The sequence below is a fragment of the Zonotrichia leucophrys genome, chromosome 3 (assembly GCF_028769735.1).
Source record: "Zonotrichia leucophrys gambelii isolate GWCS_2022_RI chromosome 3, RI_Zleu_2.0, whole genome shotgun sequence".
NCBI classification, from domain to species: domain Eukaryota; kingdom Metazoa; phylum Chordata; class Aves; order Passeriformes; family Passerellidae; genus Zonotrichia; species Zonotrichia leucophrys.
This window is the reverse complement of record NC_088172.1, coordinates 48,364,046-48,378,732: the sequence shown is the minus strand read 5'-3', so window position 1 is coordinate 48,378,732 and position 14,687 is coordinate 48,364,046. Positions and strand designations below refer to the sequence as shown.

The 14,687-nt window shown below is 41.6% G+C and overlaps 1 protein-coding gene across 3 annotated transcripts in view; it reads left to right on the top strand.

Annotated features, from left to right (window-relative positions):
* Positions 1-426: 426 nt before the first annotated feature.
* The window catches only part of STX7 (syntaxin 7), a 31,098-nt gene continuing 16,837 nt past the window's right edge, over positions 427-14,687 (top strand). The window contains exons 1-2 of one of the 3 annotated variants that reach the window (XM_064708091.1): positions 427-555; positions 6,812-6,952. In XM_064708091.1, the coding sequence (XP_064564161.1) occupies positions 6,871-6,952 (82 nt within the window). In that variant the 5' untranslated portion in view covers positions 427-555; positions 6,812-6,870. Of the gene's footprint in view, positions 556-754; positions 859-3,789; positions 3,903-6,811; positions 6,953-14,687 lie in introns of those variants that run through there. The other 2 variants (XM_064708092.1, XM_064708093.1) reach the window with 2 other exon arrangements.

Genomic DNA, 14,687 nt, shown 5'->3' with positions numbered 1-14,687 from the left:
CCATCGCTTGCCCCTAATCCCAGTTGTATATTGCGTATCATTCAAAGGCACCTTTAAAGAGATCTACAATTTACCACGCCCTCTCTTTGAATTGTCCATTCCCCTTTAGAGTAGAAATAACCCAAGCGGAAGGCAGGGCGGGCAAACAGGCTATTAACAAAGTAACATCGTATTTTTCACTATAATATTGTATCCTTGCCCATGTTTTCGCCTTGCTTCCTGGTGCAACAGCAACCATGCAACACCCTGAAAGACACTCTCTCCGCCCTTCACCCTCACGTTTTCCAGTCGCATAGGGCTGCGGCTGCCGGGGTGGCCCCGTTTCCCTGGGCAGCCCCCGGGGCCCGTCAGCACCAGGGTCGCCCCGCAGGCCCGGGAGGGGCCGCCCCTCAGGGACCGCCCGGCCCCCGCTCGCAGCCGCCCGGGCGGGGCCGCGCCTCCTCCCGCCTCTCCCGTCACGGCGGGGCGGGCCGGGCCGGGGCCTGCCCGCCCCTCCACGCCCTGCACCGCCGCCGCCCCCAGCCGCACCCCTGGGAGCGGGCTCGCCGGGGCCGGGTAAGAGCCGCGGGAGCTCCGCTGGGGCGCTGGGGGTGCCGTCTGCCGTAGGCAGTGGGGATCCGGGCGGCGTCCGGCCCGCCGGGAAGGGGCTGTCAGGCGCGGGGAGCCTGTCGGAGGGCGGCGGGAAGGGCCTCCTGGAGCCGGGGCCGCGCCCCCGTGCCCGGCCGTGGGGCGAGCGGGGCGGCTGTGGGCGAGGCGGGGGCGGCGGGGCCAGGGCTGCGAGGGGAGCGCGGAGTTGGAGCGCGGCCGGTCGTGTCAGCAGCAGCTCCTTTCCCCGCACCCTTCCCTGTGACACCCACGGTACTAAGGCTTTGGGCTCGGCGATGCTCTCGGGGGAGGGTCGGGGCCTACAGCGGGTGTTTTATAGCAGCTGGTGTAGAACTGTGGGGTGGGACGGGCACCCCCTCCTAGTGGAAATGCTCCCCTTGCTGTTCCAAGTCCGAGGTGAGCATGTCAGCGGGAGGAGGGGACATTATAAAAGTGGCCGGTGTAAATAGTGAGCCCGGGCCTGGCGCCCGGCGTTATCGCTGTTTTCCTGGTGAATCACTCGGCGCTGCATTGGAAACTCAGGCTTCTTCAAACTCAGCAAGGCAGTGGAAGGTTTCACTCCGCTTTGCATGCACCGCAGGGCACTACACCTTAATTGAAAACGCCCGGTGTTAAAATCTCAGGATACTTGGTCAGAAGCAATGTGCTCCTGTGCTGTGATCCCCTCCACGAGCCATTCAAAGGCTGACGGCTGTGCCAGCAGGGCGAGTGGAGCCCTCCTGACGGGTCATTATGCAGCCTTATGCTTTGCCGGCAGTGCAGCCCTTCTGCTTGGAGCCTGGGCATTGTGCAATTGCTCTTAATGGAAAAGAAGGAAAAGGGGACAAAAAAAATAGTTAAAATATGTCAAAATTAGAAGAAAATGCTACTCAGTGTTGGCCTTGTTATAACCTGTGTCTGTGTTTGCTTCATGATGATGCCTTTCATAGTCTTTGGAAGAATATGAGGTAGCACTCTGCTTGGTGGCTTACACTGAAGTGAAACTCTTGAGAGAGGAGAAGAAAAGAGACCATGAGCTATATGTGGTCATTAGCACCCTGGTAGGCCTCAGAGAGACTTGGCATGCATTGCAATCAGATTTTGTGCAAAGGTAACTTCTCCCTCCGTGTGCTTGATCTGTTCACTTGGTTGCCAACAAGCTACCCTGATAAAGAATTGGGTGAGAACAAACAGCACACCACATATATCAGGCTTCTCATCCATCTTCTTTTTCCCGTGAGATAACCAGCTGCAAGAGAAACTGGGCACTTTGAAATGGTCATCAGGTCCATTTTCAGATTTTTCATTCCCTCTCTTTCCCCATAGTTCCAGTCCCCAGTGTTCCTTTTCCTTGCTTCATCGTAAGGCTTAAATGCCTTGTGTGCTCCTAGGAAACATAATTCTCTTGCTTAAGGCATTTTGCCAAGCACTAATATGTTCTCTTAGGCTTGTGAAAGCTATGCACTTCCTTCACCTAGTTCATCATAAATATCAGTGTGGATGAATCAGACAATTGTAAGGGTGGTAATTTTTATCCATATATGCTCAGCGTTGGTGATGCGTTAGGCCTAGTAGAATTTCAGGCTTCTGTAATTTAGCTTTTCATGCTGAGCAGTTTAAATGTCGCTGCTTTAAGTTGCGTCTTTGTTCAACAGAATCATTTTTAGAAAAAAATGACTAAAAACACTGATCAGTGGCACAGTCTAGTAATTACTTCAAAAAACCCCAAACACAGAGCTGTTAGATTGGTTTTGGTAGGTTTCAATATCAGTAACATGGGAATTGTGCAGAGTAGGTAGGCAGTACCTTTTGACATCTCTTCTGTTAGTGTTGATGCAGTTTTAAATAAACTTTGCTTTTTCCTACCATATATGGATTTAAGTTTGACTTCTACCTGAAAGTAGAGGATAAAAAAATAATCTGGAAACTTTTCTTTTAAGAAGGCAAGAAGAATTTAATTTTACTGCTACTTTGTTTGCTTATTTGTTATGCTCCACGGTAGGTTTTGTATTATGGGGGCCTACAGCCTGCCTGTGGGCCAGGATTTCAACACAAGGAGCTGTAAAAGCAGAAAGTGGGAAATGTAATATCAGTCTCTAAATATTTTACCTGAAGTATAAAGGAAAAAGAGACATAAGTGCAGGAAAAAATTAAACCTCTTTCATCCTTTAGCAGAATAATGACAGATTTAATGCTCACCTGTATCTTATTAATTCAGTTGCTAAGAGTCTGTTAGGAGAATCCCTCAGGTGCTGTAGCAGGAGGTCCTTATCTTTTCTGCAGCAAACATTGTGACTTGCTGAAATTTTCGCCCAGGTTTTTCAGCACTTCATCACTTTTGGCTGTGTTTTCACCCTGCTTGAAGAATTTTGACCTTTTTTTTTTGGGAGGGGTAGTTCGTAAAGGAAGCCACATATTGTTTAGGAGAAGCTTTGTTACTGTGACCTTTATTTAGGAAAAGAATATCCTGTAAGGAAAGCCCCATGAATTATTTCTGGATACTTAAGGGCATAAAATCAGATCAGATTTAAATTTTCAAGTGTTCTATGGAATGCATTGTGTGCTTTTTGCTTTCTGAAAGTTAAGGGTCCACGTTGCTTAAGGGTATCTGGGCTAGACTTCTGGGAGAAGCAGAATTCTTCGAATATCTAAATGAGAAAATACAAAATAGATTAGGTGCTTATTAACTGTAGCTTACTGGAGTCTGCAAAATATTTGTGTGACTGCTGTGAAATCTGACATGTGCAGTGCTTGTCACATCACTTCCTTTTGTCCTGATGGAGCTTCAGGAATGACACTGGGGACCTGCTTATATGTGGAGACTTTCTGGTCTCTACATTCATAGTCGATAGAAAAGTGGATTTTTTCTTATGCCTGATAAACACCTGTCTAGAAAATATGTTGGTACTAAGGTTCATTTTTTGTTTTGGTATGAAGTGACCAAATGACGTAGGAACTAGTTAATGCAGAAATTATGGAAAATATCTTCAGTCCTTTGAGTTCTTTAAGCCTCAATGTACAGGGAGATCCTGCTTCAGTTAGTGTTAACAAAATGTTCTGATTTTTCATTTAATTTGTGCCTGTCCACTCAGTTCCTTGGAATTTCTACAGTAGCTTGAAAAGCCGAATTGGCACTCGGTGTACTCCCATTGAGAGGCAGTGATGGTGAGCAGAAGATAATAAAATGTACAATCAGAAACTCACACCTGACTGAAACTTTTAGAGGAACTGAAGACTACCACAAGTGCAGCTTGGTTCCAGTCTGAAGGCAAAGTCTACTTCCTGCAACTGTAGCAGGCCTTTAACTTCCCTGTTTTGTAACTTGTGCAGCCAGTCATACCAAATACATCACAACAGAGTACTTAAATGCTGTGGAAGGGAAAAGGGGTAATTTCTGTGGAAATGCAGTGTCTTGATGAATGCTCCTATCACCCTGGATGGAAAGAAGTGCTTGGTGCATGCTTGTTTTTTTCCTGGTGGTTGAAACCCTGACCTTGTCTAGGTCATTAGCAGTTGACTTTCCAAGGGCTCAGCTTATCTGTGTTTTCAGAGGAGCTTGAGTAACTGGGCACTCACAAATGAAGGGGTTGTGAGTGGAAGAAGGGTGTTCATCAGGTTCAGACCCATGTTACTGTGAGAACTAGAGGGAGAAAATGTGGTGAAGATTGGGAGGTGATGACAGCTGATGGCTGTCCTCTTACCTCTCTTTCTGTCTGTTCCCCAAACAGTCACTTACTGTCACCTACCTGTATTATTGAAATACTCAGGAATAGCTCTGTGAGCAGAGGAATGTGCCTGGAGTAAACCAGTTGTGAATTTACATGGCTATCCTACAAATTTGCTATAAGTCTCAATTCTTAAGTATGTGAGTTGATAAAAAGAATTGTGTCAATGATTAGAGAGATCTACAGGTGCAGATGAAAAGTTGAACTATATCTTGTGGACTTTGTACTCTGTCATCTGAACATCTTGCTATCTATTGTGTTTGGCTGTCGTAGAAAGTGGAAAAATTCTTGTCTTATGTATTGAACAATCTGTACACTTGTCAGTGTAGTGGAGTGTAACTTCTTTAAAGATATTTACAGTTAGCTGTAGAAATTTGCAAGACAAAGAAAAAAAGCAGTAGCTGCTTTTGTCAAGACTTGGATGAAATATTCAGTGCATATCTCTTATTGTAAAGGTATTCCTGAGAACAGTGCTACGGGCAGCTGTTAGGTGAATACCAATATGAAAGAAGAAAAACCAATCATGAAATGTTTCAGTTAATTCTACACAAGGTGGCTTGGTCTTTTGCCATCTCTTCTCCTTAGCAGTGTCATCTTAACATTACCATTAAACATAAAAGTTAAACAACTTTTAACATTAACTGTAATATTTAACTAAAAAGTTTTTTAGTCAGTATCATTGTAGTTAGCATGCTACTAGGGTATCTAGAAATAGTAATAACTTTTACAAAAACCTGTCAGAAGTTCTGAGAAATCTTTTTCAAATTTAGTTTTTAGGTGGTTTCTTTGGATTTTATGCCTATTATTGTATTTTTCACTGAATTGCTAGATTTCCTTACTTAGTCAATACACTAAGGTATAGAGCCATTTATTTGCTGTAAAGGTTGCGTGGGTTTGGTCTTGCAATACAAATTCAGTGCGATGTTGCCTGGAATTTCCAAAAAAAATCAAAGGTTGTAATTCCAGCCTTGGCCCAGATAAGTGGGATTTAGGCTGGCTGGCTGACTGACTCCAGACTTTAGTCAAAATAACTTGAATCTGCATGTGGTACAGACAAAGGAAACGACACTGCAGACAGTTATCATGACTGGCAATGGTGCAGCAAGAAGAAGAGTACAAGTGCACTCCCTGTGGCCTTGTCTGCAGTCAGGTTGTTCATTACTAGGGCCTGATCACCCCAAGCAGGGCTTGGGATCATAGTGAAGCAGCCATTTTGAAATTAAGCAGAGTTTGTCTTCATGGTAGCAGCAGCTTTTTCATGGGGCACAGGTGATGTCACCTAAGGGTGGCAGGGATGGGCCTGACCTCTGAAGTTTTGGTGAGTTGTACAATGTCAAGACCAGTACATGTCTTGGCTCTGCTAGAGATCATTTTATATGACAGAGATGTGAAACCAGTTGTGTTTTAAAACAGCCAGGGTATTGCTGCCTGTGTTAATACAGGCATTTCCAAGGTAGAAGGAAATATTTGGCTACAAGCACTGTTAATTGTTTGTATTTAAAAAAAAGGTTTTAAGGACTTTGGTTTGCAAATTGTAGTACAGCTGCTGTCATACTTGACAAATCAGTTGGTCCTTTCATTTCCTTATTTTCACACAGTAAATTTGCTTTCTTTTTCTCTATACCTGAAACGGAGTTTTAGTGGTGTCTCTTAACCAGAAGCTGATGGGCCAGGAGGAGAGGACATTGTTTGGAAGGCACATGGTTTGGGTTGAACAGTGGAAATGCGGGGAAGTGGTGAAGCTAAAATGTTCAACCTGTGATGTGCAGGAAAGCACAGCCTGGATAAAATTGTGGGTTTGTGTTGGATGTGTTGCACTTGATTATTCTCCATTCTCACTGCAGAACAGATAAACCACTAATTTTGATTTGCACAGGTATTGCAATTTATGTCGTGCTAAATTTGATTTAGGATATGTGCCCATGAGCTTGTGCTGAAATTTTATCTGTATGGATGGAAAAACACCCCTAAAAAATGTGTTTGAATACCCAAGTTGTTGAAAAATGAATTTATATCGACAAATACAGCAGCTGAAACAGGATAAAGTGCTGATCAGCATTCATAGAACTTAGGTGGCACTGGGTTAAACTAAAACTGAAGTTGATACAAATGATTGGTGTTCGGAAGAAACTGGTTGCTGCCTTTTTTCTGAAGTTTTTTTTCTGGTGTTACTTATGCTGGATTTTATTGTTGGGGTGGGTGATATATGGTGTGTAAGTAACGATGTAATTGGTTTGGGATGTAATTCTTCAGAGGATTTGGCAGTTTCAGATTAAACATCTTTTTACTGGAATGGTAAATACAATGGAAATTACACTCTGATTACAATGGGGAAAATATATAAGTAGTTTGACAAAAGATAAACTCTGTCTTTGAAGTATAGTGCGTTCAGGGAGGGTAAATATTAGTATATGGAGTTTTCTTTAATCTCCCATATATTGTTTAAGAAGATGAAGACCTTTATAAACCAATGACCAAAACATAACTATTGTTTTGCGTAGGTAGAGACTGCCTGTCATTTTCCTGTTGTGGATGACTGTGACAGCAGATCTACTCAGCCATGTCATACGGACCAGGTTTGGGGGATCCTAATCAACTGGCCCAACGCATAACTTCTAACATCCAGAAGATCACACAATGCTGTAAGTTACATTTGTGCATGTTTTGTGTAAAATTTTAGTAATGGTGGTGGCCCCACTCGAGGTGAGTGTCTCAGATTCATTCATGGGAATTAACTGTGACTCTGCCTACTCAGTAGGTTTTTGACACTCCACATAGAGTGACCATTCCTTCCTTCATGTCTATTGTTAGCAGTGATCAGCCATGACAGTACAGATAGTATCACTCTGTATTCACCAGTTTTGTCCTGGCAATTAAAGGACACTTTAAGGTGTTAGGTTGAGGTGTTTGCTGAGCAAGGATTGCATCAAGTATTTACTGAAGCTTGAATTTTTTAGTGGGGACTGAAGCTGTGGCCTCGCAGGTTCCCCTTGTTCCTTGTATGTCTTAGATATGTAAATAAGATTCTGCAAGTTTTAAAATACCAGTGCTTAGTTTCATACTACTTAGTATTTTTTAGCCACCTAACTATGGTATTCAAACCAGAGGTTTATTAGGCTGCTGGGATTGTCAGTCCTTTTTCCCTTTTTCACCATTTTCCATTTTTTTTTTAATGTGTGTGTATACAAAGCAAATACAACTTGATTGATAAGCTATGTTAAGCATATGGTTCATCAGAAGGGAAGTAGTTATGAACAACATGTGGCTAGTTTGGGTACATGTGTTTTATGTTGTGCAGGATGCAGAGCGCATGCAGAAATGAGTATTTTAATGTTAAAACTTCAAATGAATTCTGGACAGTAAAGTATGCCAGTTTTTATTAAAATTTTGATCTTCGTTTTGAAGACAAATTCTAGAAGTTGGTATTTGTAGTGCAGGATAGTGGCACAGACTGGGTTTTTTCCTGTTTTTTCAGTTACATTTTCTATTTTCTTTCAGAAAGAATTTCTTAAGATCTCAACAGACAAGAACAACAATTGCAATTTTGCCTTATTGAAAAGTTTCTGTACTTCAGGGTGGTATTTCCACAACCTAAAGTTAACAAACCAACTCTGTAAAAGTCCTCATGCTTTATTTCCTAAAATCTGCGCAGTGAACTCATTCAGTCTGATGGCTTCTAACTTGGTCTTCCAGAGGCAGCTGCCCACCTGTGACAGACACTGAGCCTTCAAGATGTAAAAAAAAGGTTTTTTGTCAGATGACAACAAAAAGTCAGTGATTGAAACTGGAGTATTATGAAAGTTGCTGAACATAATTAACTGTCTTGTGCTGGACTCACTGATTCCTTAATCTCATCTTTCCCCTTCTGTCCCTTCTCTTCTGTCTTCTGTCTCCTCCCCAAGGCACGCTAACAGCAAGCTGCCCATGCTTAGATAGGAGATGTGCCAGAAGCGTTATCTGCAGTCCCACTGTCTTTTGTATCTTGAAATTTAGATGGCTAAAGTCTGAGCAATAAATAGGTGCTGCTGCCATGCCAAGATCCAAGTCCAAATGTCTCTAAGCCCCACTGCTGCATGGCTTCAGAAACAGGAGCTTTGCTCTGAAAAGCAGCAGCCAAAGACTTTTCTAGTCCTGGGAGGGACACAGCTAGATTCCATCCCTTGCTCTTGTGTAGATCTGATCTGACTGAATTGCAACCACTCAGTTACTCTTGCAGTCCATAGATTTTTACGAGGGTCTGGATCCTATGTGTTTCCTGAACTGCGGTCTCTAAGGACTTACGGACTTTTCTAGCTTTTTTTCCTACTGTGTGTAATACCTGTGCAGCTTTCCATTGGAGTGTGGGAGCTGCAGGAACTTCCAGGTCAGATGGAAGAAACCTGCAAGCTTAGGCACCTATAGTGCTAGTGAGATGCTGACCATGTCTCTTAGACTGCAGTTTTTCATCTTGGTTAGGAAGGAAGGGGGAGAGACAAGAATCTCAACCATAAATGCATGGGTTTCCATCTTAGCAGTTGCCTTGGTTTTGCAATTCTGCCTGGAGATGCTAAGCATTTGTGAGAGACGTCAACACATTTGAATTCTTCTTGGTTAACCTGGAGATATGTAGATACTCTGGTTTTCAGTGTGAGATTAATAGAGGAAATGAATTTCATTTGAGATCACCAGGCTATTTCAGGAGGTACCTCAAAACTAGTTTACACTTCTTGCAAGCAAGGTGGGAATACTACTATAGAGATGGAGATGAGATAAAGATTAGTCGAAAAGAGCTACAAGCTGTCCCTTTAACTTGTTGGGGAAATACAGAACTTCCTATATTAGATAACATTGTGCAGCCAAGATTTCGTAATACACCAGAGTTTATAGGAAGCAGCATGGGTGAGAACAGCAATCTTTAACATTTCTTCAAGGTTGAATGATTACATCCTCACCTTCCAAGTGATAAAACTGATCTGTTTCAAGATAAAATACATATGTTAAGTACCTCACTCATAATACATGGGCAGAATGCTGATGTTGTATTAATACTCTCATTGCTTTCCTAGTTCATCTAGCCCACTGTTACTGATTGGCTAGGAAAGCTCCTCTCTATGCTGGTTTAACACACTGCTTCAGTAATTGTATCAGTTGCAAGATAGTATTCTTTTTGGTTTGAGTTAATGGAAGGACATCCACTTCTGTTTGGTAACATCTTGTTTAGCCTTTTAACTTTAAAGAAAAAAATTTTTTATCTGTTGATACAATCGTGCCATTGATTGTTTTGTTGAAGGTGTGTTAAGAGCTATAAATTGCTTCTGCCTTGTACAAACCTTTGTTCAGCTACTGCAGTAAATGCTATCTGTACTGGACTTTTTGAGTTTCTTTGGAGGAGAGGGTGTTGGTGAGTTCTTCATAGGACCTTGAAGATTGAAAATGAGCTAGCTAATGGGAAGCAGCATATGCTGCTGTGTGTACTGTGAGTTCTCTTACACGTGCCTGTGTTTGAGATCCCCAACCCCAGAGCATCCTGTGTGTAGAAACTTCTCTCAGCTGTTCTGTAGAGAAGGATGTGCTTTGTTTCACTTTTCCAGCATTTCTGCAGAAATAAATGTATATAACATCACTTAACAACATCTAGAGAACAGTTGCTTTGCTCAGCCTGAAACTCATGTTTTATCAGTGACATCTCTGAGCTGAGATTTAGGGAACTAGTCAGAGGGGTATTTCTCTATTACTTTTGTCACAACTGTTTCACTGAGAAGCTGGAGTTGCAAAACTTAAGGCTGCTCTTGACATCCAGAGAAAGTGGTGGGCCTCAGGCAGGAGGGAGGGAGGCTCGTAGACCCACTCCTGGAGTTTTAGAGTATCCATGTGACTCTGAGCAGTGCTCTGAAGTCTGGGGAGTCTGAATCACATGTGCTCAAATGAGCTGCAGTGTTGTGTGCTGAACCTCAGTGAGGGCAGCAATGCCTGCAAGCCATGTCTCCCTGGTTTGGTTTCGGGTCTGTATTAACAGTGATGAGAAGCAGATCTGCAAACAGCTAAGGGAACTTCAGATTCAAATAATAAAGCCAAAGAAGCGTATAATGAGCTAGACTTGGATAGCTGCTAAATTTCTGTCTTACTAGAACACAACTGGTAGTTAAGGTTTGATGGTCTGTCTGGATCCTTGTCTAAAGTAACTGTAATTCTCATTTCCTATTTCCATTTCTCAGGCCTATATTATATCTGTTTATAAAATCTAGGTGACCTATATTTCATGCTTTAAAAGTCCAGTGCTGTTTAAAGGTGGCTGAGGTTTGTCTCTAGCTTTCTGAATATGAAGAACAAGAATATGGAGGAGAGAATATGTGGAAGAATATATGTGGGATGTAAAGCTCCAACCTGTCTGGCCTTTGCAGACAGAGAACCTATTATCAAGGTGGTTTAATCAGTTTACTGAAGGAGCAGTTGTTCTAGAACTGGATTTCACAGGTAGCACTCTCACCTATTTGTCAGCTTAATGGCAGTGCTATTAACTTGAGACAATTCTAAATGCTTCCCTTCAATATTTCCTTGAAATATTTCCTCTTGTCTACATCAACTGGATGGACAAGGAATGAGTGTGATGCACAGATACAAGATGAGCTATCAAAACATGTATCTCTGTAACAAAACAAATTCTGCCTGCTTACAAAACTGTATTTCTAGTCATGTTCATTTACCTTACTGGGATATGCCTGGGAGGATGAACACATGTGATTGTTTTTCTCCTTTTTTTTTCTTTTTTTTTTTTTCCCTCCCTCTCTTTTGGAAGGGCATACAATTGTATAAATCTGCTCTTCCAACAACTGGACAGATGAAAGTAGATTAAGTGAAACAAACAAAAAGCCTAATTTAAAGACTTTAAAATATGTAATTTTCAGACTTCTCACAACTGAAGATGAGGGGGAGCAGTTCTTTGAAATCTGACCATTTTCTGTGTTTTAAAGAACTGATTCTCTTTGTGTGGCAAAAAGAGGGAAAGCATTTTATTTAAAAAGATGTTCCCAAGAGGGAGAAAAATGGGAGTTGCATTCCTTTACAGGAACAACTTCACAGTTATAAATGTAGGAAGGATGCAGTTAGGGGAGTTGGAGGAGTAGGTGACTCTTCTGCTCAGCTGGAAAGATTTGACTCATGTCTGTGACAGGAACGCTGCAAGTAGTCAGCCATGCATTTTCCTCCCCCCACATACAATAACTCTGCCATGTGTGGGGCACTGAGGAAGCAGGCTAGCGTGCCTTTGTTTTGCTTTGTAGCTAATATTTTATTTGTAGCTACAAAATGTTACTGGAGCAGTCCCTGAAGAAAAGCAAGAATGGTGCAGGCTAGATTTCTAACTATCAAGTCTCCACTGGCATCTTGAGCTGGGCTTTGGAGCTGCCCATTTAGAAGCAGTTTAGAATGCTGTCTTTTGCTTGGAAACACAGAACAAAGCCTGATATTGGTAAAATATACCCCATCTTTAGGTTTTAAAACACTTCTTTTAAGGCACTTAATTTTTTTTTTTTTTTTTTTTGCAAACAGTAAACAAGCTAGAGAACCTACATTAACTGTTGTAATGGATTCATATTCCTTCCCTACCAAACCCTTCCTTCACTCCCCAACTCCTCCAGGTAGTGTCAGCATTTTGCACAGAGTTGGTTGAGATGCCAGTAAGAATGGCATAATCTAGCCTTGCTCAGTATTGGCATGGTATGTCACTAATGAAGTATTTGACTTGTTCATTCACACTGGAGATCAGCCCAGCTCAACAAACACATTCTCTGCGTGCTGCAAGGTAATAAAAATAAAATAAAAATAAATAAATTTCATTAGCCACAATCCACATATGGTTGGAGGCGGTCTGGCTGACTTTGAGAGATACTTTCTCATAGGGACTTCTGCTTTCTGCTGATGTCCTTTGCTGCTTGTTAATGCAGCACAAGTATCAATTCATATAGAGCACATTCCTGGAAGGTCAGCTTAAACCAGCAGAGATCCCTCTGCCATTTGATACCTGTCCTGTGACAACAATTTGATTCAATTTCTCTTGCATCTCAAGTTTTGTATAAGCTACTGTTCTCACTGAATATCATTAAGATGGGAGTTAAATCAATCATATGACTTCGCCTGTGACTTTATCTGACTGTAAAAAATAATAAATGTAGATTAAACCCTGAAAAATGTTAACACTTTCAATGGATGCCTTTATGTTGTGGTTTAAGCCTAGTAGGTAGTTAAAATGTTCTGCTAAAAACATTCACGAAAATCCGTATCTGTCACTATGTTTGAAACACCAGCAGGTTCGCTTGATTACTCTTGGCTGAAGAAGAACACAGATGGGCACATGAACAGTAAATGAGATCACTGAGGTGTTGAAATCACAGCCTGTATGAAAAGAAAATTCTGTTTTGTCTATATATAAAAAGTGTGGTTTTGTACAGGTGTGGTTCTAAAGAAAACAGCCTCCCAGTAGAGCTTGTTGAGGCTTCTAAAAGTGGTATTGTCAGAAATTTCCAATTAGCTGCAGTTAACCAGATTAAACTTTGTGGGAACATACCAGCTGAAACAATTTTTATATTATTATTGTTGCTGTTGTCCAGAAGGTTTCTTGGATATAGAGTGAAGTTTCTATAAAACCTGGAAAAGGCTGGTTATTTAGGGATTTTAAGAACCATTATATCCTTACACATTTCATTATGTGGACTTCTTCCAAGGCTGAGGAATTGCAGAGAAAGTTAGCTAATTTGACTCTTTTGAAATGCTTGTCTTTGCAATGAGGTGAAGTTATGAAGCTCACAGTTCTTAGTAGAAGAATAAGATTAGTAGAAATAAATAATTTCTCAAAATAGAAATCTTCAACCTGAATCATTTCCATGCAGTTCTTAAAGCTTTTTTTTTTCTATGTAAAATAGCATGTACATTTAAGAAAGCATGCCTCACAGGTTTGTCTATGAATCTGGGAATTTTTTTTAATATTTTTGTGTTTCATCTTGTCTTTGGCTGACATTGCACAGGAGGGGCAGGGATTTATTTATGCTAGCACCAGAATAGATTGAAAAAATGAGTCTTCCATGTATGCCCCAGCACAGTTTGTGTCAATATATGAAGAAAAGGGAGAGTTTTTCCTTGACTGTCACTGTATTGCATTACAATTATTATAAAGGAGCAAGCTGGCCAGTGAAGACATCCACAATTTTACTGCAACTGTTGCTTTTGTTGATGGAGCAAGTATAAATGGACTTACCTTGACAAGATAACTTTTTCAAAACAGCCTGCACTTGCAGCAGAGGAGAAGGGATGTGGCCAGAGTCCTCATGCTTCTTCCTGTGTCTAGAGAATTGTATTTCAGATCCCTCTAAGGTACTTAAAATGCCTGTTGCAGCTCAGTTTTGTTGGTTTTATCTCCTTATGGACAGGAGATTGCATAGCAGCTTGATTATACAGAGAGCCCTCTATCAAATCTGCTATGAAGCTGCTGTGCTGGGGCTGCACACCTGTCAGGGCTTAGAACAAACCCAGGTCAGTGACTGATTGTGAGTGACCCTGCAGTAGCAGCTCCTTGCTTGTGTTGACCGGTCTGTGGTGTGTTGTGTCTCCTTCCATGTCAGCTCCTGAGGTGGCTGCAGTAATGACCCGGCCTCTTAAAAACCAGACTTCCTTCATGGAAGTGGGTTGGGTTATGGTGTTTGTGCCGCTACTGCTTACTGCGCGACTATGCTTCATTTTCAGCATTTAATAAGCTACTGGTATTCTTTAGAGAAATGCTCAAACTTCTGGGTTTCAGGAAGTTACCAGGGATACTTTAGGATAAGAATATAAAGGGATTGATTTAATGACTTCACCTCGGCTGAGCTGTAATAATTGATTGCAGGATTAGTTATTGTGCACTTGAACAATGTGTGTTTAGTGTGTTCTACACCCACATTAGAAGAACAGCCAATACTTCAATCCCCCCGCTTCAGTCTGTCCTTGAAAGACCATTATAGATGGGAGTACACTAGAATGAAATAATTGCAACAGCACTGAAAAAAATGAGGGCAGATCCTGAACTTCAGGCATTGTTGCTGGTGATCCTGGTTGCTCTGGGGCATGATTCTATTTAGAAGTGCCAGAAGTTGTAACAAAATATAAAGAAAAGGTTATAAGACTGGATGTTTTCCCACTAGTCCAAGCCTACTAAGTCTTTGGTCCTTAGATCTCAGGGGACAATCTTTGGGCCTATCCTCATTTTATTTTCTTCTTCCCACACATGCATCATTTACTGTTTTTCTGTGCTGATGCACTCTCTTGTTTTAGAATAATCAGTATTACATACCGAGTTAGACAGAATAAAGCAAATTAAACCTTAAACCAAATTACTGAAGTTTTTGGATATTTGATTTCAATTAGGTG